The sequence below is a fragment of the Daktulosphaira vitifoliae genome, unplaced genomic scaffold (genome assembly GCF_025091365.1).
Source record: "Daktulosphaira vitifoliae isolate Bord-2020 unplaced genomic scaffold, ASM2509136v1 Scaffold_1, whole genome shotgun sequence".
Classification (NCBI taxonomy): Eukaryota; Metazoa; Arthropoda; class Insecta; order Hemiptera; family Phylloxeridae; genus Daktulosphaira; species Daktulosphaira vitifoliae.
The window spans coordinates 16217201-16240429 of NW_026099572.1; the positions used below are offsets into that span (position 1 = coordinate 16217201).

The 23229-nt window shown below is 31.0% G+C and overlaps 2 protein-coding genes across 3 annotated transcripts in view; both read left to right on the forward strand.

Annotated features, from left to right (window-relative positions):
• The first annotated feature begins 423 nt into the window (after nt 1–423).
• LOC126902394 (protein maelstrom homolog) lies at nt 424–7863 on the forward strand. Of its 2 annotated transcripts, none has more exons than XM_050679616.1 (3): nt 424–561; nt 4100–4699; nt 6736–7863. In XM_050679616.1, exons 1-3 carry the CDS (start codon nt 486–488, stop codon nt 7608–7610), a joined length of 1551 nt encoding a protein of 516 aa, XP_050535573.1. In that variant the 5' UTR covers nt 424–485; the 3' UTR covers nt 7611–7863. The 2 variants fall into 2 exon arrangements, with proteins under 2 accessions (XP_050535573.1, XP_050535582.1); XM_050679625.1 differs by having other exon boundaries at nt 511–654.
• A 1612-nt stretch (nt 7864–9475) lies between these two features.
• Nucleotides 9476–23229, forward strand: part of LOC126902444 (GATA zinc finger domain-containing protein 14-like) — a 32237-nt gene continuing 18483 nt past the window's right edge. The window contains exon 1 of the mRNA XM_050679730.1: nt 9476–9501. Within this exon, the coding sequence (XP_050535687.1) occupies nt 9490–9501 (12 nt within the window). The 5' untranslated portion in view covers nt 9476–9489. The remainder of the gene's footprint in view (nt 9502–23229) is intronic.

The window sequence follows — 23229 nt, forward strand, 5'->3', positions numbered from 1 at the left end:
TGACTATTAATGCCCAAATGTATATGTACTTTTCTTTAAATTAGATCTCTTGAGAATAGTTTGTTTAATAATTTACAATATATCCACATATATAAATAATAATGAATGTTAATAATACATGTACATAAATAATATTTAGTTATATTATTTTACAATTCTAAAAAATAAGTCATTTGTTATTAAAATGTAATTTGACAATTATACTGAATACATTTAGATTTATAAACGTTGAGTTATATCATAATAAATAATAATACGATTTTTATCAATTACATTAAATTAATAATAATCCTTCAAAACAAACTAATGGTACAATGTAATGTATATGATAAACCACTGTGGTGGTAACCTCATTTCAGTTATGACAGATAGAAATAAATAGATAAAATCACGGTGGTTAATAAAACCCTATCAAAGGTTACCATTAAAATAACTTCTGGAGCTAACTTCATGTACATGATCCTGTATACATAATTTGTTCGTAAATGAGAATTGTTATAAATTTTCGAACTTCATATTACTACAAAGAAAATTATTTAATATTTCACGAGTCAAAACTATGTACGTATGTTAAAATGTTATGCATAATATTTTAGTGTAATATTAAGTTCCTTTGCTATATTTCACTTTCATTTGATTTCTTTATTTGATAAAGTGAGTTTTAACTAAACTTTTACTTTCTATCCTTAATATATTTAGAAGCTTTTAGTATAATTTGGTAATCAATCAGAGGTTATAAAATTGTCTTCTACAACAAAACTTCCTACTACAATGAATATTAGTCAGGGGCATTCTCATGGTTTTGTCTTAGGTTTTAATTTACATAAGAAATTTGTTTACTACCATCAAAAATATATCTTTACCATATAATTATTTTCGTCATAAGAAGTATATGGTTTAATAAATAATTGTACCGAGTATGAATTTTTGGTTTATAAATATTTTCATGTGATAAATCTGTAATAGTAATTTTGTTTATGTTTATTAATTTATTTATAATATGAGACTAACTCTTTGAAATGCAAATTTTATGTATACAGATTTTGCAATTAAGAAATAGTTACAATATTACAAAAACATTATAGTTATAAATATATACATAGGTAATAGACATTAATCTTGTGATAGGTTCATTTTGTATGTAATTTGAGGTGTAGGGGGGAATGTAAAAAGGAGTATAATTTCTAACATTATGTTGTGGGACTCTCAAATTAATTTAATTTAAAATTTAAAGATAAGAGCAATCTATTAAATAATATAGTCCATTTAAAAATTTAAACTCAAGAATTTTTCTTCTACTAGAAAGGGTACCCATAATACGATATTCAGAAACTGGGGTGCAGATGGTGTATATGTAGAATAAATCCAGCTAATAGATATTAACTAAGTCACTAGCATATAAGAGTAAAAAATGATTAATGCTAGTGAATTTTTGAGTATTAGTGACTACCAAAGCTCCTGCCATTCTGTAATGTGATCATTAGGGTGGCCCTCAAAAATCAAATGTCTTTTTTTTCTTTACGCTACCCCTTAATTTTTTTTTAATGGTCAAAAAAATGAGCTGTGCAAAATTTGGGACCGATCCGTTAAGGTTAACCCGTGCCCCCGGGCCTATTAAGTTGAGTCGAAAAGTCAAATTTAATAGAAATAACTGATCTATGTCTCATAACTTTTTTTTCTCTTAACTTAGAATAATAAAAGTAAAACTCAAGTAAAGGAAATTTTACAAGAAATTCAAAAATAATAACTTCAATGTTGTTTTCTCAATAAATAGCCCACAAAAACACTATATACAGTAAAAAACATGTAAAAGTCTTAAAATACGTTATAACTGATTTTGTTGATTTTTAATTATTTATTTTCATTTTATTTTTTGGAAAACGCATTTTCGTTTAAAAAAAGAATCTAGAAGTTTAATTTTTTATGCCAAGTACGATAATTATATTAGATTTATTATTTTATGAACAGTTAATTAATGAATAATTACAAACTTAACAGTTTAATTTAATTGTTATTAACAATTTTTAATTAATTTTTTTTTTAAATAATAACTTTAAAAAAAATATTTTAACAATAATTAAATTATATTATTATAATATATGTATATATATTATAATATATATAATTTGATAATGTACTTTTTTTACAATTAGGGAATTTTTCCGATAATTACTTACTATTTGTAAAACGTATTGTTTCTGTTCTTCATTTGTAGTTAATATATTAATGTAGTCTTAGATTAATTTGATGCCACGCTGGGCTGTATCATTAATGACTCGTAATTTACTTATAGTATTTAAAGCATTTATGTAACTGTTGTTCGCACTCCAAAATGATGGATCAATTTTCAAAAAATCAGTGTTCAGATTAAATAGTTGTAAATTTGATGGTAACTTACTACCAGTTATTTCGTGGGAATAATTACCAATAAGATAAATATTAGTTCGTAATACTTTAAAAGACGCTAAAAGTATTGTACATTTGTGATTAAAACGTATCATTTAATATATAATAATAAACAGGTAAAATATATTTAACGTGTTCACAAATTGTCTGCTGCATTTATACGACACAAATTATGTCAGTTGTCGAAAATAACTCAAATATTCTTATCTTTAATAATAATATAATTGGTACTATCTTAAAGTAATTCAGTAAACCAAAATTGATATATTGATACGACAAAATGTAATAATACAATCAATTTTGTTAAATTTGTAATTAATCATTAATTAACTGTCCATAAAATAATAAATCTAATATAATTATCGTACTTGGCATAAAAAATTAAACTTCTAGATTCTTTTTTTAAACGAAAATGCGTTTTCCAAAAAATAAAATGAAAATAAATAATTAAAAATCAACAAAATCAGTTATAACGTATTTTAAGACTTTTACATGTTTTTTACTGTATGTAGTGTTTTTGTGGGCTATTTATTGAGAAAACAACATTGAAGTTATTATTTTTGAATTTCTTGTAAAATTTCCTTTACTTGAGTTTTACTTTTATTATTCTAAGTTAAGAGAAAAAAAAGTTATGAGACATAGATCAGTTATTTCTATTAAATTTGACTTTTCGACTCAACTTAATAGGCCCGGGGGCACGGGTTAACCTTAACGGATCGGTCCCAAATTTTGCACAGCTCATTTTTTTGACCATTAAAAAAAAATTAAGGGGTAGCATAAAGAAAAAAAAGACATTCGATTTTTGAGGGCCACCCTAGTGATCATTGTACATTTTTTTACTGTTGGCTTCATGGTATTTTGTATTAAAATACTCTTTTTGTAGTTGAAATTGTTTAAGAACTTTTAATTGAATTTTGTTGTTTTTGGTCGACTATACAAACAAATTTATTTGTTGTATTATTAAAAAGTAATTTTAATACCTTTAAAGATTAATCTTTTGTTGTGCTCTGTCACAGTCTGGGATAAAAAGTCGTCTCAAAGAGTTAAAAAATTTTGATAATGTAAATTTTAAGTTCTATTTGTACTTGCCCATGAAAGCTAATTTATTTGGCATAAGTAGGTTTTTTGATTAGCTAGTCAAACTTTACATTACCACCACTTCGTTCTTGCTGGTGTTGGTAGTTATATTTTTTAATTATACAAGGAATACCTTGGGTTTATGCTTGAACTATTCTCTGTAAAATATCTATCTTGAGAAATGTATTGTTTAATATAGCCAGTTTAAAAAGGTTACATAATGGGAAATTAATATTAATTTATTAAATGTAATTAATTGAGTATATAACAGAGGTTCTGATCTCCCTATATCTCCTTGAGAATGTCCATATTATTTGAAGTAACAAATAATTTGTTAGGTGGTCCTTTAAATTTTTATTTGTTTTCTATAAAAATTCAATTTTTAAAGTTTTCAACTTAGTACTAATATTGGTTTAATTCCATGCTTTTTATCAAATTTTATTTAAAAAAAAAATGCTATTTTATGCTTAAATTTTTATTTAATTACCAAAAAAAAAATTTTTTCACTTACCATTATTTTTTATAAATGGAATGATAGAAAAATTTTAAATAATATGTAAGGAAGAATGTTAATAAAAATTTTATTTTTAAAACTTATTTTTTTTTAATTTTACAGCTCAAATGGCTCCTAAAAAGAAAGTTATTAATGCTTATTCAATTTTTATGACTGAAACTCAAAAAAAATTAGCTGCTCAAGGAATTCCTATGTCCATGGCAGGACTAGCAACATATTGCAAAAGTGATTGGGAAAAAATGCCAGAACAAATAAAAGCAAAATATAAAGCTAGAGCTAAAGAAATAAAACATTCTTATAAAGCAGAAAAAATGACTTCTACTGGTGAAAAAGTTAATGATGTTATTAGTCGTGATCGAGAAAATAATGCTCAATTTAATGCTATGTACTCATATATAGAGGAATTAGTTAAACTACATCTTGATTATTTATCTAAACAAACATTTATTTTTATACATGTTAATTCCTACTCTTGTGAAAAGGAAAATTTTTATTTTCCTGCAGAAATAGCTATGGTTGAATTTTCACTAGAGCGAGGATTAATTCGTAGATTTCATCAATTAATTGGATTTGATAAAATAAGGACCAAAGCTCCTCCAGCACCTTCGGCAGACATAAATATGCATGCCAAAGCTAACCATAAAATTGATACATTTACTAGATTACCAAATAATTATACTGACGTCTTATTAAAAATAATTGGTAAGTAATTCTTTATTTAATTTAGTGTTTTATAAGTTAGGAAACAGATGTAAAATATTTTACTTGCTTATTAAACTTAATGAATATATATATGTTTTTTAAGCATTTTTTTTCTATAATCAGCAAGTTGTTGTCTACTTTAAAACTGTCATTAGGTATTTTTTCAGAGGGTTATATTGCCATTCCATCACCCAAACAAAATTTTAAAAGTTAAATATTTATATGTTTACAAATAAAATATTAGCTTCGATGCGAAGCGGAGAAGGTATTAATTTTACTATGATGTGTTTTTTTTTTTTTTTTTTTTTGTCTGTTGCCACTTTTTCTCATCTCTCACTGGACCGATTTCTTTCAAAAATACGTCAAAAGATCACAAATCGTATCTAGTTGAAGACATTACCCTTAAAAATTGAAAAAAATTCCCTCGTTCCCCGCAAATGGGGGAAATATCCAAAAAAATTACAAATTTAAAAATCGCTAATTTTCGAAATTTTTTCACTTTTTTTTCTTAAAACTTCCATAACTTTTTGAAAAATCAACAAATCAACATAATTTTTTTTTATACTAAAACCTTAGATATTTACCTTTCATTTGATATCATTTTTTTGAAAATCTATCACTTAACCTGCTCATTGGGGGGGATTTAAAATGGCAACTTTTTTACAAAAATTAATTTTTTCAACTTAATTTTTGAAAATGTTCCGGAAAGACTGCGTCCTTTAAACATATATCAAATTAAAGCTTATTTTATGTACTACAAAATGAAAAAAAAAAATTTGTCCCGACACTTTTTTTTCTACATTTAAACGGCTGCCGTAGTTAAAAAAACACTATTTTTGTGTTAAAATTTTCGATTTTCGATTTTAAATTTTCAACTTAAAAATGCTATAACTTTTTGAAAAATGTATATATCAGCACAAATTTTTTTTTTCTAAATACATTATAAGTACATCTTTCATTTGACATACTTTTTATTAAAATTGGACAATTTCCCCTTATATAGGGGGCGTTCAAAACTTAAAATATTGTAAAAAACATAGATCTTTTTCAACTGAACTTTTGAAAATGTTCCGGAAATACTGCGTCCTTTAAACATATATCAAATCAAAGGTTATGTTATATACTATCAAATGAAAAAAAAAAATTTGTCCCGACATCTTATCTTCTATGTGCAAATGGCTGTCGAAAATTTAAAAAAAAATGTAATGTTTGCGATAAAAATTACATTTTATCGGGATGTTTTTTGTACTTAAAACTGCCATAACTTTTTCAAAAATGAACAAATAAAAATAATATTTTTTTGTATTGAAACCTTAGATATTTCCCTTTCATTTGATATAATTTTTTTTGAAAATCTAACACTTATTCTGCTCACTGGGAGGATTTAAAATAGTAACTTTTTTACAAAAAATAACTTTTTCAACTTAATTTTTGAAAATGTTCCGGAAATACTGCGTCCTTTAAACATATATAAAATTAAAGCTTATTTTATGTACTACAAAATGAAAAAAAAAAATTTGTCCCGACGATCTATCTTCTATACGCAAATGGCTACCATATTGAAAAATATACTATTTTTGTATGATAATTATGGGTTTTGTATTTTATTTTAATAGAAGTTGATGTTGCTTTTGCAATTATCCATCAATTTTTTAAAATTAAACACTATCTACAGATTTGCATCGAAGCGTTTCTTATGATAGTGATTTTAATCACTGTCAGATTAAATCTATACTGGACCCTACTATGCAATGTCTCCACTATGCCGCGACCTCACTGTGCTACCGTTTTTTTTTTTGTTATTTTGTTATTATTTAGACACACTTGAAAAAAAATTTAACAATACTAGAAAAATGTTTGGAAGAAATTTCATTACAAATAACACTTGTTGGCGCTTTTTGAATTATAACTATGAATTTAATAGATAGGAATTTTTAATAATAAATAATTTTAGTTAGCAATTCTACTTTTTAAATTTGTAATTAACTAACTTTTAATATTTTATTAAATTTTAAATATTTGATTTTTGTTCATAGGTTTCATAATAAATAAGGAAGTTGATGAATCAGTCTTAAATGATCCAACATTAGATATGCCACCTATATTTACCGCACATAATAGGAATGAAGTATCTTCATTGTCAACAACTAATCTTAGTTTATTTCAATTGTACAACAGTGCTGTAGAATATGCTGGTAGAGATGATTTTGATAAACTTTTAAAAGTTTATCATTTAGATAAATTACTAAAAGAATTAAAAAACACATGTTATGGTAGTAAAAATCCTAACTCAAATATAGAAGCTATTCCTTCAGTTGCAATGGCAAGTGAATTTTTAAATAAAGATATGTCAAATACAATAAAGTCAATTGGATGTAATTTTCATGAAAAACATGAATCTGCTCATGTATGTAGTAATTATTATGTTTGCAAGTGGATATACATTTTTTCTACGCATTGCTGCAGTTATTTTGGTATTAAATTGATTTCGGGATGTCATTTTGATTTTGATTTATTGAAAAGTGATAGTTCTCTTGAAGAGGAAATTGATAAGCTAAATATTACCCATGATGACTATTTTAGTAGTTATAAGCCTGAAAAATATCCCCAAGAATTTACTGCTAGTATGTTTCCAACTTTAGGTGGTGTATCACCAAAAGTTTTTATTGAATCCAAATGGAATAAACCAGAATCAAAGTCAGATGCAACTTGTGTAAATATAACAAATGAGATTAGTTCATTTCCTCCATTGGGAGGAAATGTTCAACATCCTAGCTCTGCTCCTAATAGTTGGCGTACAAATGCTTATAGAGGAAGAGGAATAAATCCAGTTCAAAGTAATATTAATGCAGGTCAAAACAAAAATAATATTTTTAAATCTAAAGGACGAGGTGTACAACCAAATCATTAAATTGTATCTAATTTTAAATGACATTTAATTACTATTACATTCTAAGTTATATGAAAATGGAATCATATATTTTTTTTATATTATTGTTCACTGAGGTATGTGAACAAATCTTATTTTTGATGACAAAAATTATTAAGTTAAAATGCAATATTGAGTAACAATAAAAATTTTTGTTTTTTTTTGCTTTGACTTTTTTATAAGTTATTCATTTATGTTTAAACTAAAATTGATTAAAATTGGTGTTACAATACTACATTTTTTTATTTGATTTATTTTGATATTTTCCTTTTTTTGGAACTTAATGACACAAAGATATTTCTATACATAATATTAAACTATATTTACCATATTAAATTATGAATAATTTCCATCATTTTAAAAATAATATAAAATTAAATTTTTGTTTAGTTAAATAATGTTTAAACAGTTTAAATTACTCAAGGTCATCTTCTTTTCCCTCGCCTTTATCAAGTTTGGGGTCGATCACTTTTATTTACAGATGATATGTGACAGTGATTAAAATCACTATCATAAGAAATGCTTCGATGCAAATCTGTATATAGTGTTTAATGTTAAGAAATTAGTGGATAATTACAAAAGTAACATCAACTTCTATTTCCTTAACTATATTCTGATTAGTTTTTCTTTGATTTATAAGTTTAAAATATTAATAAATACTTAGTAATTCATAGTTTCAATTATAGTAATTATTCTCAGTATGAAATTTGTATTCAATAATTTAATATTGTAATTTTAAAAATTGAGAAATTATAAAGTAGTTGTATATTTCGATACTTATATATAATAATTATATACTCTATAACCCACGTTTATAAAAATTGAAGTGCTTGTTGCAAAACTTTTCAGATTGAATAAACTGGTCAATAAGGATTTTTATCAATTACAAAAATATACTTTTTCTAAACTATTTTTTGCGTTGATTTCAAATTTAAAAATAAAATTTTTTCTATCACCTTTCACAAAATTAAGAAAATAGATCAATTGTTAAAAATAATGATAACAATAGAAACCCGTTTCCTTTCTGATCACCTTTATATACGTATAAATATATTATTAATCTGCCGTATTTACCTTTATTTTTAATATATATAATAAAAATATTTTAATACAGAAGTGTATAAATTTTTATTTATAACGTTGAAGTCAAACCGTATTTATACAGATATCTGGAAAAGATAAAATATAGCGAATTAAAGCATTTTTGTGTAAATGATAAATGATTATTTGTTATTGCACTACCGATTAAACTATGAAATCAAAAAAGTATTTTATTATATAACTAAAGATATATAGTAAAATTATAAAAAAAATGTTTGCCGAGCTATATCAACTTATTATTAAGCACCAACACATAATATATTATACAGAAATTTTACAGTTACAGTTGTTGTGTCACAACCACTTAATTAAATATTTATCTTTGCGAATATACATGTTTATAATTGATAGGGACATCCGCATGCGGATGTCCCCTTGTTTTCTTTGTATGACTATTTTGCAGCAATAGTCAGTCTAGTGTCTACCATTATAGGACTAACATTATAATTGTAAAGCATATTCTTATTTTGAAGTGTTATTATGAAAGTTTACTTTATATATATATATATATATATACACATTTATATTAATTGTTATATTTCTCTTGTAACGTAATATTTTTCGTATAATACATTTTACTATTTATAACCAGTATTTCTATCGAGAGTGTTAAATTTATTTCTTTATAAATAATCACTATTTCCTATATACATCTTGGAGGACTCTGTGCGGATAGCCCAATAGGGAATCCAGACCGTACAACAAATAAATATTAAAATTCCCTCAGGCGAGCCTTACAGGTCCGCCACACAGTAGTCAAATGTTTAATCAAGTACATAGCTATGTTTTATATAATATTTATTATACTTATTAACCAGCCATATTTTTAAATATTAGAAATTACACAAATCATGGTATTTATTAACATTAATTTATTGTAAGTATTTGACATAGTGTAGTAAATTTGATATATTTTATAAGAAGCTTTTATTTTTGTTATTTTTTAAGTTATAAAATAATTATTTTCTTAGTTTTTAAATATTTTAGATAATCTAATTACATAGATTTGTTTTTTGTTAAAGGAAATCTTCTGCCAATATTTTAATTTATTTGGTAATAGTTATTTTAAAATTACTTAGGTTACATGTAAGTCTGTTACTCATAGATTTAGGTGTGCCCTTGTTGGTTATTATGTATACAAATTTTATTAATTTAGCCGTATAAAAGTTACAAATAAGTCATATGATAATTTTGTTTAATGTAAAAGCCTGTTACGGCCTATGTTTATTGGTTGGCTGCTAAATTAAAAAGCGCTGATCGTGTATAGCAGGGCTTCCCAAACTTTTTTTTGCTGTGCCGCCCTTGGGGATGGGCCATTTTTTTGCGACGCCCCCAGTGATGAAAACTGCCTACCATGCCTAGTTGTAGTTCTAGACAAGTAACAAGTTATCAGAAAAAACTCCGAATACATTTTATATTTTTTTATTAATAACAAAATAAAAACATAGCCGAAACTAATGGGACGGATGTGCTTGCTTTTCTGAGCATAGCTTTTCAAAACGGGGCTCAAGATTGGAAATAGCTACTCGCATTTCTTTCTCGACATTAATTTTCGATCTGTACTTATTTTTAATTACTGCAACTGCAGAAAAGCCTGTTTCGCACAAGTACGATGTCGCAAAGGGTAGCAGAACCTTCAATGCCGCAGTGCTGATGGCACGATATTCATGAGAAACTGAGCTCCAGAATTCGAGCAGTTTGTCTTTGTCGTATTGGAGCTTAAGACTGGAGTCACAGGACAGTTCAATCAGTTGTTCTTCCTCCGCTGTGGAAAGTGTTGATGGTGGTGTCGACTGAAAAGGGTTCCTAACCCAGTCATATTGCTCCAGATTTTCAGGAAAATATTTGGCAAAATGTTCATTTAATGATGACAAGTGCTGTGTAAATATTATTTTTATGGAGGGATCGAGGGTCTCTATCGATTTTTCATGTAGAATGCCTTGTAAAGCAGGGAAACAGTCAGTATTTACTTGACCTTCTTCTAATTTTCTCTTCCATAACAGCAACTTCTTTCGAAATCCAGTAATTTTATCTGCCAGTTGCAGTATGTGAGTATTGTTTCCCTGCAAGGACTTATTAAGCTCATTTAATTTTTGAAAAATGTCGCAGAGATATGCCAATTTTATTAGAAAATCAGTATTAATAAAACTTTGTGCATCATTGTGTGATTCGGTCTGTAGATAAGTGTAAAACTCATTTCGTAGTTCGTGCACACGTGCGAGTACATTGCCTTTGGACAACCAGCGAGAGTTGCAATAATAAATTAAAGAGGTGTGCTGGGCACCCAATTCTTCACAAAGCTTATGAAAAAACCTTGCTTTCACAGGTCGTGTTTTAATGTAGTTCACCACTTTGATAACTATGTCCATCACAGCACTTAATTCAGGTGAAATGTTCTTTGCAGCCAAGGCCTCTCTGTGTATGACGCAATGTGTCCATTTTACATTTGGAGCCTTGGTTTTGATGAGAGCTTGTAGTCCTCCATACTGTCCAGACATCGCTCGAGCACCATCCGTACACACACCCACACAGTTCTCCCATTTAATATTATTTTCGGCCATGTAAGAATCCAAAATCTTAAATAGATCAATAGCCTTACCACTATCATATATTTTTCTGCAAAATAACAAATCCTCACATACATTTATTTCTTGTATGTACCGCACGTAACATATCAATTGAGCATCGTCATTACTATCGGTCGCCTCATCCAGTTGAATGGCAAATGAACATGAAAGTTTTTCCACAATTTGCTCATTAATATCTTCTGCCATGTCATGAATACGGCGGCTAATAGTATTGTTTGAAAGCGGTATATTTTTTATTTCTTTAGCCGCCGATTCTCCAATCATCACTGACACCATATCAACCGCAGCAGGTAAAATCAGTTCCTCAGCAATCGTGTGAGGTTTCTTACACTTGGCGACACGGTGAGCTACCTTGTAGGAGGCGAGCAATGCTTTGGAAGGAACTGACGCTCTTGAAAGCAAAGCCGTGGACTGATGTTTCAGGTCTCGCAATTTTCTAACAAAAAAGTCTTTCGGCTTACCTTGCAAATGACTGTGAGTTGTTTCCAAATGACGTTTTAGTTTATTAGGAAGCATACTTTCAGCTGCCAACACTTTATGACAAACAACACATTGAGGAAGTTCTTCATTTCCTTTAGTAATGTATGTAAACCCAAAATCTAAATATTGGTCGTCATATTTTCTATATTTCTTTCGTTTATCTGTTGTTTCTTTACTGCTTTCTCCTGAGCTTTCATTTCGTTTTCTATCTCTCTGAATATAATTATCCATAATGATAGGTACTCAATATCAAACGTCCGCGTGCGTAATTAAACAAAACAAAACCTCGACTGAACGAACGACATGAACGCACGGGCAATGGGGAACGGGCGGGGGATGTCAACGGCCAGCCCCGCGCGCCGAACGTCGACACCGACAGACTGCGCGCGGCGCTCACTGGAGATGGTCGCGTCGATACAAACTACCAAATGCGGTTCGCCTCGCGACGCCCTTGGGTTAGTGCCGCGACGCCCCAGGGCGTCGCGACGCACAGTTAGGGAAGCCCTGGTGTATAGTATTTTTGATATTAGTTTAATATACCAAGGTGTTCGGAAACACCGATTTCTTAGAGCCACTATTGATATTTTTAATAATTGCTTTTTTTAGAGGCTTATTGAATAATTAAATGCATCTTTTACGATTAAAATTTAAGTTCAACCCTAATGTAAAAGGGTAGGAATCTACCCTAACTTAAGAAAATTAAATAGCAACCATTACTTTTTTTAAATTTTTGTTCAGGTAATTTTATTTAAAACAAAAATACTTTTAAAATTTTAAAATTGGACAAGTCATTTTTGAGATTTTGTTGTTTAAATGCATAAATTTTGAGTTTGGAAGCACATATTGCCCCACAATAAAAACTAATCAATGTTTAATTCCGTAGACACAATAATCATAAATTGACTGATTATTGTTGCTTGGTTTATCTTAATGATCGTATTTGAACATGAAACGATCAATAAATATTATAAATTGATAATGCACCTTTCAATGGAATTATTAAATATCAATAAAAATATGATTTACGATTGCATTTTTTTTACGTTTACAAGTGAAAGTAGATTGTTGTTGAAAAACATGTGTGTTATCAAATTAAATATTTTAGTCAATTATAACCAATTGTATGTTGTTATTAGTAAAAATGATTTTAACGCGTCTCTATCATTTTGCGGCATAAAAATTTAAAGGTTCTATGTCAGATATTTTCAAATTGACTTTTTAATTTTTTAACTCTTTATAATTTGCTGTAAAAATTAATCAATTAGAGAAATAATTATTTATAATAACTATTGTACTATTGTCATGTTGTGCTACATGTTTTATGGAGAGTTTTTAATTCTTGTGGTTAAACTTTTTTTTAATAAACATAATATTATGAGGTTGCCGTGTTAGGAAAAATAGCTTTGATATGTTTAGTGTGAACACTCCTTGCCCATACTGGGGCACAGTATTATACAACGCTGTAAACGAATGCCAGACACAGCAATACGTAAGACATTCGCTCTACATCCCCATCTTGTTCCGATGAGTTTGCTGATGATTTTATTTCGAGATTTCATCTTGTCTTTGACCTCTTCTAGATGTTGTTTAAAAGTTAAAGTTCTGTCAAGTTTAACGCCTAAGTACTTTAGTATATTTTCGCTCGGTATGGTATCTCCATCCACTAATAGCTTTAATTTCCTACTAACTTCTTTATTGTTTAGATGAAAAACAATGGAGGTTGATTTACCCGAATTAAGACTAAGATGTCAGGATTTTAAGAATATATTGACTTTAGTTAGGTCCCCGTTCAGTATTTTTCCAATTCTTCGAAAGTTTCTGCTTGGGCTACTAAACCCAAATCGTCCGCGTACATGAATTTCCTTGATATGGTGCTGGTTATATCAGCTGTATAGACATTAAATAAAATTAGTAAAACGACAGAGCCTTGAGGGAGACCATTCTGGAGGTATTTGTATTTACTTTCTTTTCCATTTAGGAGTATTCAGAATTTCCTCACCGTTAACATAGCTTCAATTAGTCTTAGGGTCGTTTTGCATTTCAGAATGTTTACTAGTTTTAGGAGTAACCCCCGCTTCCAAACCGTGTCATATGCACAGGTTAATCTAGAAAAACTGCTCACGACTTCTTTCTTTCCTGGAATCCATTTTAGACATGTGTCATCATTGACAATACTTGCTTACAACAACTTCTATTTTGTCTGAAGCCCGCCTGCTCCTTGAGTAGGTCTCTTCAATTTGCATTTGCCAAATGCAAATTGAAGAGACCAACCACCTTTTACTTTTTGGTACTAGGGGTTTAATGAACTCTGGTAATACGCCATCCGCTCCGGTAACTTTGCCATTCTTTAATAAGCTCAGGGCCACCTTGATATCTACAGTGTTAAAGTCTTGCATAAGTTCAGATTTTTCGGCACAACCACTGAGCATTGTTTTGTATTCATACTTAATTTTCATTTTTTCATACTTTGCTAGTTTTATATTCGAGATTTTAAATAAGATGTTTGAGACATCGTTAGGCGATACTTCACTCTCTGTATATGAAGACTGCGCAGCCTCCAGTTTCCTTAGCAGAGACCAGCTTTTTCTGCTAGGATGGGTGAAATCCAAATTATCCATGGTCTCTAGCCACTTCTTTCTCCGTTCTTAATCTAGTAGTCCAATCAATCTATTTGCAGTGACCTCGCTGCCGTTGTTTTTATATTCATGGAGTAAGATCTCACATTCGTTCGTCTCACAGGGAGTATAGCTATATTTGTGTTCTCTGGGTAATGAAATTTTAGCCGCTGCTTTTATGAGTTTTGCAAATCTAATATAATTAGCCGCTTCTGGCTTTATTTGGTTAATATTTTCCTCGACATATTATGTGAAAGTTTGCCAATCCGCTTTGCGTAAATCATTTTCCATTTGCAAAATCAAGTACATTTTTATTAACTTTGCATAAGTTGTAATTGTAGTTCCGTCTCCAATGTGGAAGTGCATATTAGTGTTAAACGGTTTGTAATCTACAAACCATTCAATATGTCTGGACATAAAATCATTGAAACCCGAATCCACATAATTTCATCTTTTTGTTCAATAACATTGTTGGACATCCATCATCAACGCGTTATTCGTCTAATATTGTGATTCACTATTTTTATCTTTTTGTGCCTTTTTATAAACAAAGCAGTCACGTTTACAGATGTTGCACTTTCCAGTTCTTTTATATTTATTAAAATTCTCACGCTTACTAATATTTTAAAATTGTTTATTCTGTACTCTATCTACTGCAAATGTACAATTTCAGATGATTCATTCTGAGAACTAGTCTCTTGAGTTAATAGCTTCTTCAATCATGAGTCGTGATGTCAAATTTATAAATGTTTTGATTGCATTCAGCATTGAATTTCACGCACTGTAAAAAATGTTTATACGTATATGGTAAAGTCATCAATATGTTTGTCATCAGTATTGACTTGGATATTGGTTCATCTGACTGTTTCAATTGTTTGATAAAATTTTTCAGTTTTAATATGTGACCAGCCATACTATCTGCTAGATCAATAACATATTTGTAGCCTTCATTGACGCGAGGCTGCCGTGGAGGACAGGAGTTAGGAGCTACGATGTCGGTCGCGCAGCACGAAATGACATCAGGGGCTGTGGTTTGGTATCACCCGTTCGCGTATCGCGATTAGGTATCAGGGATGACGATGGACACGTATTTGTTGTCCTGGAAGTGGGCTGCCGGGTCCTAAAATGTTGGGCCGCAACGTTTATCACCCTTTTGTTGGGGGTGGTCGGGGCCCGTACTCCTGGTGTGGGTTCAGTAGCATGTGGAGGGGGTTTGTTAATTTGATTGTTGTTGTTATTGTCAATGCTAAATCAGGCACAAAAAAAACATAAATATCGCAGTCCGTCAGCCTATCTGTGGTCTTACGTGTTTTAGCTTTTTTTTTTTTCACTTTTTCATGCATGAGACATACAAGTTCCATTAGGGAATTTGGTCTGTTAAAAATACACCCTTCCCTAGGCGAATGCTTAGAGAAGTGCACCCAAAGAAAAACCTCAATCAAAATTGATAGAGAAATTTTATCAAGGGTTTATGATAATGTTTTATTAATACGAACAAAATAACTATTCTTATAAATAATTATTGTTCAAGACAAGAAAAAAAAATATCATATTGATAAATATATCATAGATTCAATAGTAATGATATATTTATCAAATTGAACAATGAATTTATTATATAGATCGAGATTTTTCTCTGGGTGTGTTATCGCGCTAATATGACAGGACCCCACCACTTTAGCGCAAAGTTCACGCAAAACTACTCGCTTGCCTTTGTAATAAATGACGTCCCCGACTGTATATTTGGTTTTGACGTGATATGTCGATGGCGTGGTGGTAATTTTTGTGGCTCGTTGTTCGCGCACTAATCAGTCATCGTTAACAGCGGTGGGAGCCACCGGTTTTACGTATGTATGGTCTAGTCACCATTGGTACGCGTCTGAGACGGTCACTTCGTTGAGTCGCCTGTAGTCGATACACAATCGGCGGAAGGAGCTGTCTTTTTTTTCTTGACCAAGACGACTGGTGCCGACTAAGGTGAGGTGTTGGGTTCTATAAGTCTATAAGTATTATGGTTTTAACGCATTAAGCTGCCTATAAGCGCATTTGTGCAATAATTCGCGACGGTTCATTTGTGAAAGTGTTTTACCGGACATAGTGAGCGTTCCTTACCGTATTTTGCTAAAATGAACAAAAATAAAAATGTAAGTGTTTGTTTTTGTTATTCGGCAATACGATATCAACAATCGCTGGAATACGTATTATGAGTTCGCATATGAACGTCAACAACAGTATTACAATATGGCACTATGACACTGAATTTTATGCGGGTATGAAATTACTACGAAAGTAGTCGTAATCTTTATGATTGCGAAGGAATTAATAATACAAATGGTTTTATGGGACTCGGTTGTTAAATGCTATATCGAATGCGTTGATATGGAAAGTGTTTTACGCTACCTGTCCATCACTGTCGTTGCAATTTAATGTATATCAGTGGCAGCACCTCAGCGCGCTATAAAGATTGTATGAGTAAACAACTGGTTAATCTACTTGTTGATCTTAAAATAACTAAACTAAGTGTAATTCTACAATTTTTGCGCTATTGACAATTTATGATAATCGAGTAGGGAATTCGATGCTATAACCAGCGAACTGTGCGCTCAAAATAACTCGTAGCACAGAAGCGGTCAAGGAAACCTAGCTGTCTCTTATATGAAAAAATAAAGCATTAAAATAAAAATTAAGTCAGCGATTGGTTTTTTTACCTTAGTCAAGGAAATCCAGTTGAGATCCTTACCGGGGAGCCAGTTGTTAAGGGTGATACTAGGTCACAAAAGAAAATACAAAAATACACTGTTATGGCACCGACGCGGTACACCTCTAAGCCGGGGCATTCAGTATTTTCGCCTTATAAATATGACTTGAATCTTAATTAACTAAAAATTATCGTTAATCACAATATTACATAAATTACTATACCGCTATTAATACACAAATTAAATATATACATAGTTTATATGTAACCTGGTTAGTTCATTTATTCCGTCCTCACAAAAGGAAAAGAAATGTTCTCCGTGACATGGACCAGTGGATGGACATCCAAAATGTCCAAAAATTGTTACCAAAACCGCGATCATGGATCTCAGCTGTGACCCCTCAAGTTGAGGCACTCCACTATCCGTCGTAGAATCGTTCACGTATTAGCGCCAGACTGGCTCGCCGTACATACACGCGCGACAATTTAGATTGTGTTAATAAGTGGTGCGTAAGTGGCGCTTCATTTGATTGGCGGCCAAACAACACTGCATTATTTTTAGTGATATTGGCACAGATCCTTATATCAAAACAATGAATAAAACAGAATATAAACCAAATCAACAGTAAGATTACGGTTTACAATAAATATAGTTTAAAAAAACTAAAAAACACGCTAGTAGGGTAATTTGGAGAGAGCTGCCCCCCCCGCCTCACCCATTCACCATCCTTGCGGTGGAGGAAGTGTACGGGGGGATTAAATCTAACGTAAACTAACCTAACGTGGGGGGGGGATTTACCCAACGTTTTCTAAGAATTTTATCTTCGACCAGCAGACGCTTAGGTAAGCATATTTCTAGCATCGAATGTACAAATAATTTCTAAGAATTTTATCATCGACTACCAGACGCTTAGGTAAGCATATTTCTGACATCAAAGATATTATTATATTATAACGCTCATAAGAGTCTGTAATTTTATAGGAAAAAAATTGTACCGCTGTCTGTATATTATTAAATTTATAGTTANGGTAAGCATATTTCTAACATCGAATGTACAAATAATTTCTAAGAATTTTATTGTCGGCTATCAGACTCTTAGGTGATCATGTTTCCAACATCAAATGTACCACCGTACAGTAACGATCACTATCGTTTGCATTTTATGATAAAAATGACACCACATGGCATATTTCCAACATCAAAGGTATCATTATATTATATCGTCTGTAATTTTGTATGAGAACAATTGTGACGCTGTCTGTGTAATCTNACGATCACTGTCGTTTGCATTTTATGATAAAAATGACACCACATGGCATATTTCCAACATCAGAGGTATCATTATATTATATCGTCTGTAATTTTGTATGAGAACAATTGTGACGCTATCTGTGTAATATTATATTATATCGCTTATAAGCGTCTGTAATTTTTTGGGAAAAATTTTATATTTAATAAACTAACAATGTTTTCTAAGAATTTTATCTTCAGCTACCAGACGCTTAGGTAAGCGTATTTCCAACATCAAAGGTACCACCGTACAGTAACGATCACTCTCATATGCATTTATTTTTACATAGTACTTAATCTATCTGCTTTTGATTTATGTAATAAATAAATTAAATATAATAAGGATAAGGTATTAAAATAAATAACCCATTTTTTTTTTTTAATAATCAAATATATATTTAAGTAATCATTAATGTTTTGAAAATAAAATCTTTTACATTATTTTTTGAAAAAAAAAACAAATTATAATATTTTATGAACTTCATTAGTCATAGGATTATATTCAAACATTTTGTCGTGTACAATTAAGCAATATGCTGTAGTGTTGGTCGGAAAATTTTCATCAGATTCAAATTCTAATCTAATATCTACTGGCGCATTTTTTAATTTTTCGTTTTGCCTCGAACAGTCAATGACAATGAGTGGTGCAGTTGTCTTGAATTCTGTTTTTGTCAGCATAGGACACGCCATCTCCTTTTCATAGAACGCCTCTTGGAATTGAGTGTACATGTGATATGGTACAGCATACTTATCATTTGAAAAGTCCATTCGCAAGTTATCATAGGGGTACGATTCCGAATTCAAGTATACTTTTAGAGATGATAACGAACAATGGTCAAATCTACTACTATCTTTGTTTATTTTGTTTTTTCTATCCACTTGAAAAGCTACAATAACAAATCTCGGGCTCTCAGTCTGCGATGAAGTTTTCACAGTCCAGGCTTGTCTTTTACTATTTGGTAGGCCAGGATTTTCATATAGATCCCAACTTCGAAATGCTATTTGAAGCGGTGTTGAGGTTTCCAGGATTTTGAGCATGTCTAACCGCATGGCATCCGACACACTTACATGCGGAACTTTCCATATAACTTTGCTCAAAATAATTTTACAACTTGATAAATTTTCATTTGTCGAGTAAATACAGTTTAAATCTGTACCACTCCGTTGCAATATTAAGTCTTGACGACAATTAACGATGACTTTTTTATGATCCTCGGCAAATCCTAATAATAACCTTAGAGGTATGCATACTTCGAATTTCATACTCGTATTTGCAGTTACAACACTCCAGCCAGCATTTTCAAACCTTGTATGATCATTCGGTGAAAAAGTGACGTATCCTTTTATTGTAGACATTATCCCAGGCATACGCGATCTATCTATTTCTACTGAGTTCAATAAATATCTTATTTCAGTGAAGCAGTGAGCTAGCCAATTGTTAACCAATTGTACATCTGAGCCGGCAGGAACTCCCGAGAGTTCTCCATCAATCAAGAGATAGGAATCACATGGAAGGGTGTAAACATCTTGCAGTTGAATACATATTCGTATCTCATCATTATTTGATAGTGCGCTAACCAAAAACGGTTGATAGGAAAAATAATCCAATTTCACTATGCGGTCTTCATTGTTCGGTGTTTCCATTACTTCTGAAATATCGTCCATTGTTAATTGTATATCCCAAAGCAGATAGAATGTCAAGGTTTTCACGTCGTATCTCTTCAACTAGTCGTTGTTTAATGATTGGTTTTTTAATATTACTCTTGGTTTTATTGAATCGAAGAGCCATCGCGTATATGTAAACGTATGGTAACAGGCTCACCTCTAAAGTTAATNACTGTGTGACCTTTACATTACCCCCACCATCGAAAGACCACGCCCACTGTGTGACCTTGACCACGGTCAATACCCCCACCATCGAGAAACCACGCCCACTATATGACCTTGACATTACCCCCACCATCGAGAGACCACGCCCACTGTGTGACACGCCCCTCCCCCCCGGCCACGCCCACCCATGGTGGGTGGGTAGGTGAAGGGGTGAGGCGGGGGGTTCTAGAACTCTCTATTTTACCCTACTTATGTACTCTAAAGCTATATAACAGAATAACAACAAAAAATAATCAACTCTACAATTTTGATGACAGTATTAAATCAATTCAATAATTATAATAAACAAATTTAATTCAAAATAAAATTCAATGGTACTCACAATTCACAGAGCTGCTGGCCAGANCTCACATTTCGCAGAGCTGCTGGCCAGAGATGCTACCTAATACTAAAACACGAATCACAACAATAACAAAGGAACTTAACTTAATACAATTTTTGGTAACACAAATTTAAATCTAACAACTGACTAGAATACGGTAGCTAATTAGTAGCAATGAATCACAATAAAATATTTTTAGTAGCTAATTAGTAGCTTAAAAAAATTGATCCCCGCAATTAGTGAAAGGAAAAAAAATATGAATAAAAAACTATTTGAGTTTTTTAAACCCTTTTTTTTAAAACAAACCAAAAATGTCTATATCAAATTTATATATGTATATATTCAACTAACAAAAAACTTGTTTTTACCAAAAAATTATTCAGTAGATTATGTCGCAATACAATGTTGAATTATACTATAAATGCGGTTATGTGTTTGGTGTGTAGTGTGTGAACAGCTGATCGCCCGGTAGTAGCGATATCCACTACTACTTGAGTAGTAGGGAGTAGTCGCGTGATAATGATTAAACCGGTCCGAGTACACACTTTTAAGTTAACAACTGAAATGTTGTTAACAGACTGATTCCGAATGACTCAGCATATTTTATAATATCTAAATCGCTGAGTGCACGTCGCTTTGGTAGTGTCAATGATAGTTTTTTTGATGTTTCAAATAAAATCCACCATCCTTCTTTTTCCCAGCATATGGATGCAAGTATAATGCATTACCGATTTTCACTGGTTTATTCGAATTAACGTTTTTTCTGACTTCATGTGCAGCTCTTACAATACTCGATACTCCACCAGCCAACGATACTAAAGCTGATAATCCAGCATAAATAGTCATGAGTGGCAGCACACCTTCAAATTTAGGTACTTTGATAGTGCGAGGCATTTTAAATTTTTGTTTCCCCTTTACAGCAACACGAGATGCTGCTAATGCTAAGTTTGCCGCACTGTTAATATCTTTTGAATTACGCATAGCTTTACGTCCAACTCGTAGTACACCACCAAAACCCATTCCAATCTTTCTTTTAGCTTTCATGGTATTTGTAACAGCATACGCAACAGCCTTTTCTCCAAATGAACTGTCGTTCGCTTTTACGCGATCCCAAACACGTTTTTCCAACTCGTAATCAGCCAAAAGCCGTTCCGATAAATCATTTGTTCTTGCATACGCAATATCATGTTCACGACACGCTGCATCGAGTTTATATATTCCAGAATCACCATGAGCTATTCTTTTATTAAGTTTTGTGCCTGGTCCGCAATACTGATACCCTGGAACATGCATTTTAATGGGCAATCTATTAATTATTGAATTAACAATACCGCGTCCTACACTTCGCTTCGTCGCACGTCTTGTTCGCACTATTTTCAATTTATAACTGTAAAGGTTTTTTGAATTTTTCATCATTTATACTTATTCGTTTGACGAGTAATAACGTGCGCTAATAATGTTTTTTGAGAAACAGAAACATACTCTATCAGTCGATAGTGTCGTGGATCTTACAGACCCCATCGAGTCTAAACATGGACCACTGTTACCCAACACAATAAGATGCATAATATGTGGACCATCAAATTGTGGTAAAACAAATGTTATGTTTAAATTATTAACTGAGAAAAATGGTTTGCGGTTCGAGCACCTATACGTTTACACGGAAACCCCGGATCAGCATAAATATAAATTATTAGGTGAGATTATGGATAATGTGGTAAAATTATTTATGTTCACCAGCAGTGAAGACGTGCCTCCACTCGAAAAATTAGAAGCAAACTCTGTATTTGTATTCGATGATGTGATTTGTGAAAAACAAGTTCATATGACATCTTATTTTTGCCGAGGGCGACACAATGGTATTGATAGTTTTTACCTAACAAAAACGTATTCTAGAATTCCAAATCAACTGATAAGAGATAACACTAATATGATTATACTGTACAAACAATGAGAAAGAAATCTCAAACACGTTTATGAAGATCATTGTTCCAGTGATATGAGTTTTAATGAATTCAAAGCAATGTGATCACAATGTCGGAATAAAGGACGATATAGTTTCATTACTATAGTGAAAGATGATGACCTCAACAATGGTCGATATCGATGTCGGCTTGATTATTCATAAAAATGACGCGAGTATAAAAAGACGACTCATACTGCTATATGTTTAGTTAATATCAAGATGTCGGATAAAGTGTTGAAAGAAATCATACGCTCTAAACAAAACATAAAAAATAAAATACAGTTAATTCATAGAAATGTTGAGAAATCGGAAAATNGTTAGAAGTCAAGTCGGCTTTTGAGAAAATCTTGTTCAATAGATCTCCATGGAACTTGCAAACAGACCGAGGTTTAGAATTTTTCAACAAACATTTTCAGATGCTCATGAAGAACAAAAATATAAATCATTATTCAACCTACTCTACAATGAAAGCGGCTGTTGTGGAAAGATTTAATAGAACACTAAAAGAAAAAATGTGGCAAAAATTTACTACCAATAGATCATACATACAAAATTAGACATCGGAAGTCTATATGTAGCGAGGTGTAATATATAGAAGTAATAAACACTTTTACGATTTAATAACAACTATACTATATTACAACGAACTA

Bases quoted from the DNA above. Each gene is read 5' to 3' on its own strand.
- LOC126902394 (XM_050679616.1), top strand. From the start codon at position 486: ATGAGAATTGTTATAAATTTTCGAACTTCATATTACTACAAAGAAAAT. The intron at 562-4,099 runs GTACGTATGTTA...TTAATTTTACAG, and splicing joins ATTTCACGAGTCAAAACTAT to CTCAAATGGCTCCTAAAAAG. The intron at 4,700-6,735 runs GTAAGTAATTCT...TTTTGTTCATAG, and splicing joins CGTCTTATTAAAAATAATTG to GTTTCATAATAAATAAGGAA.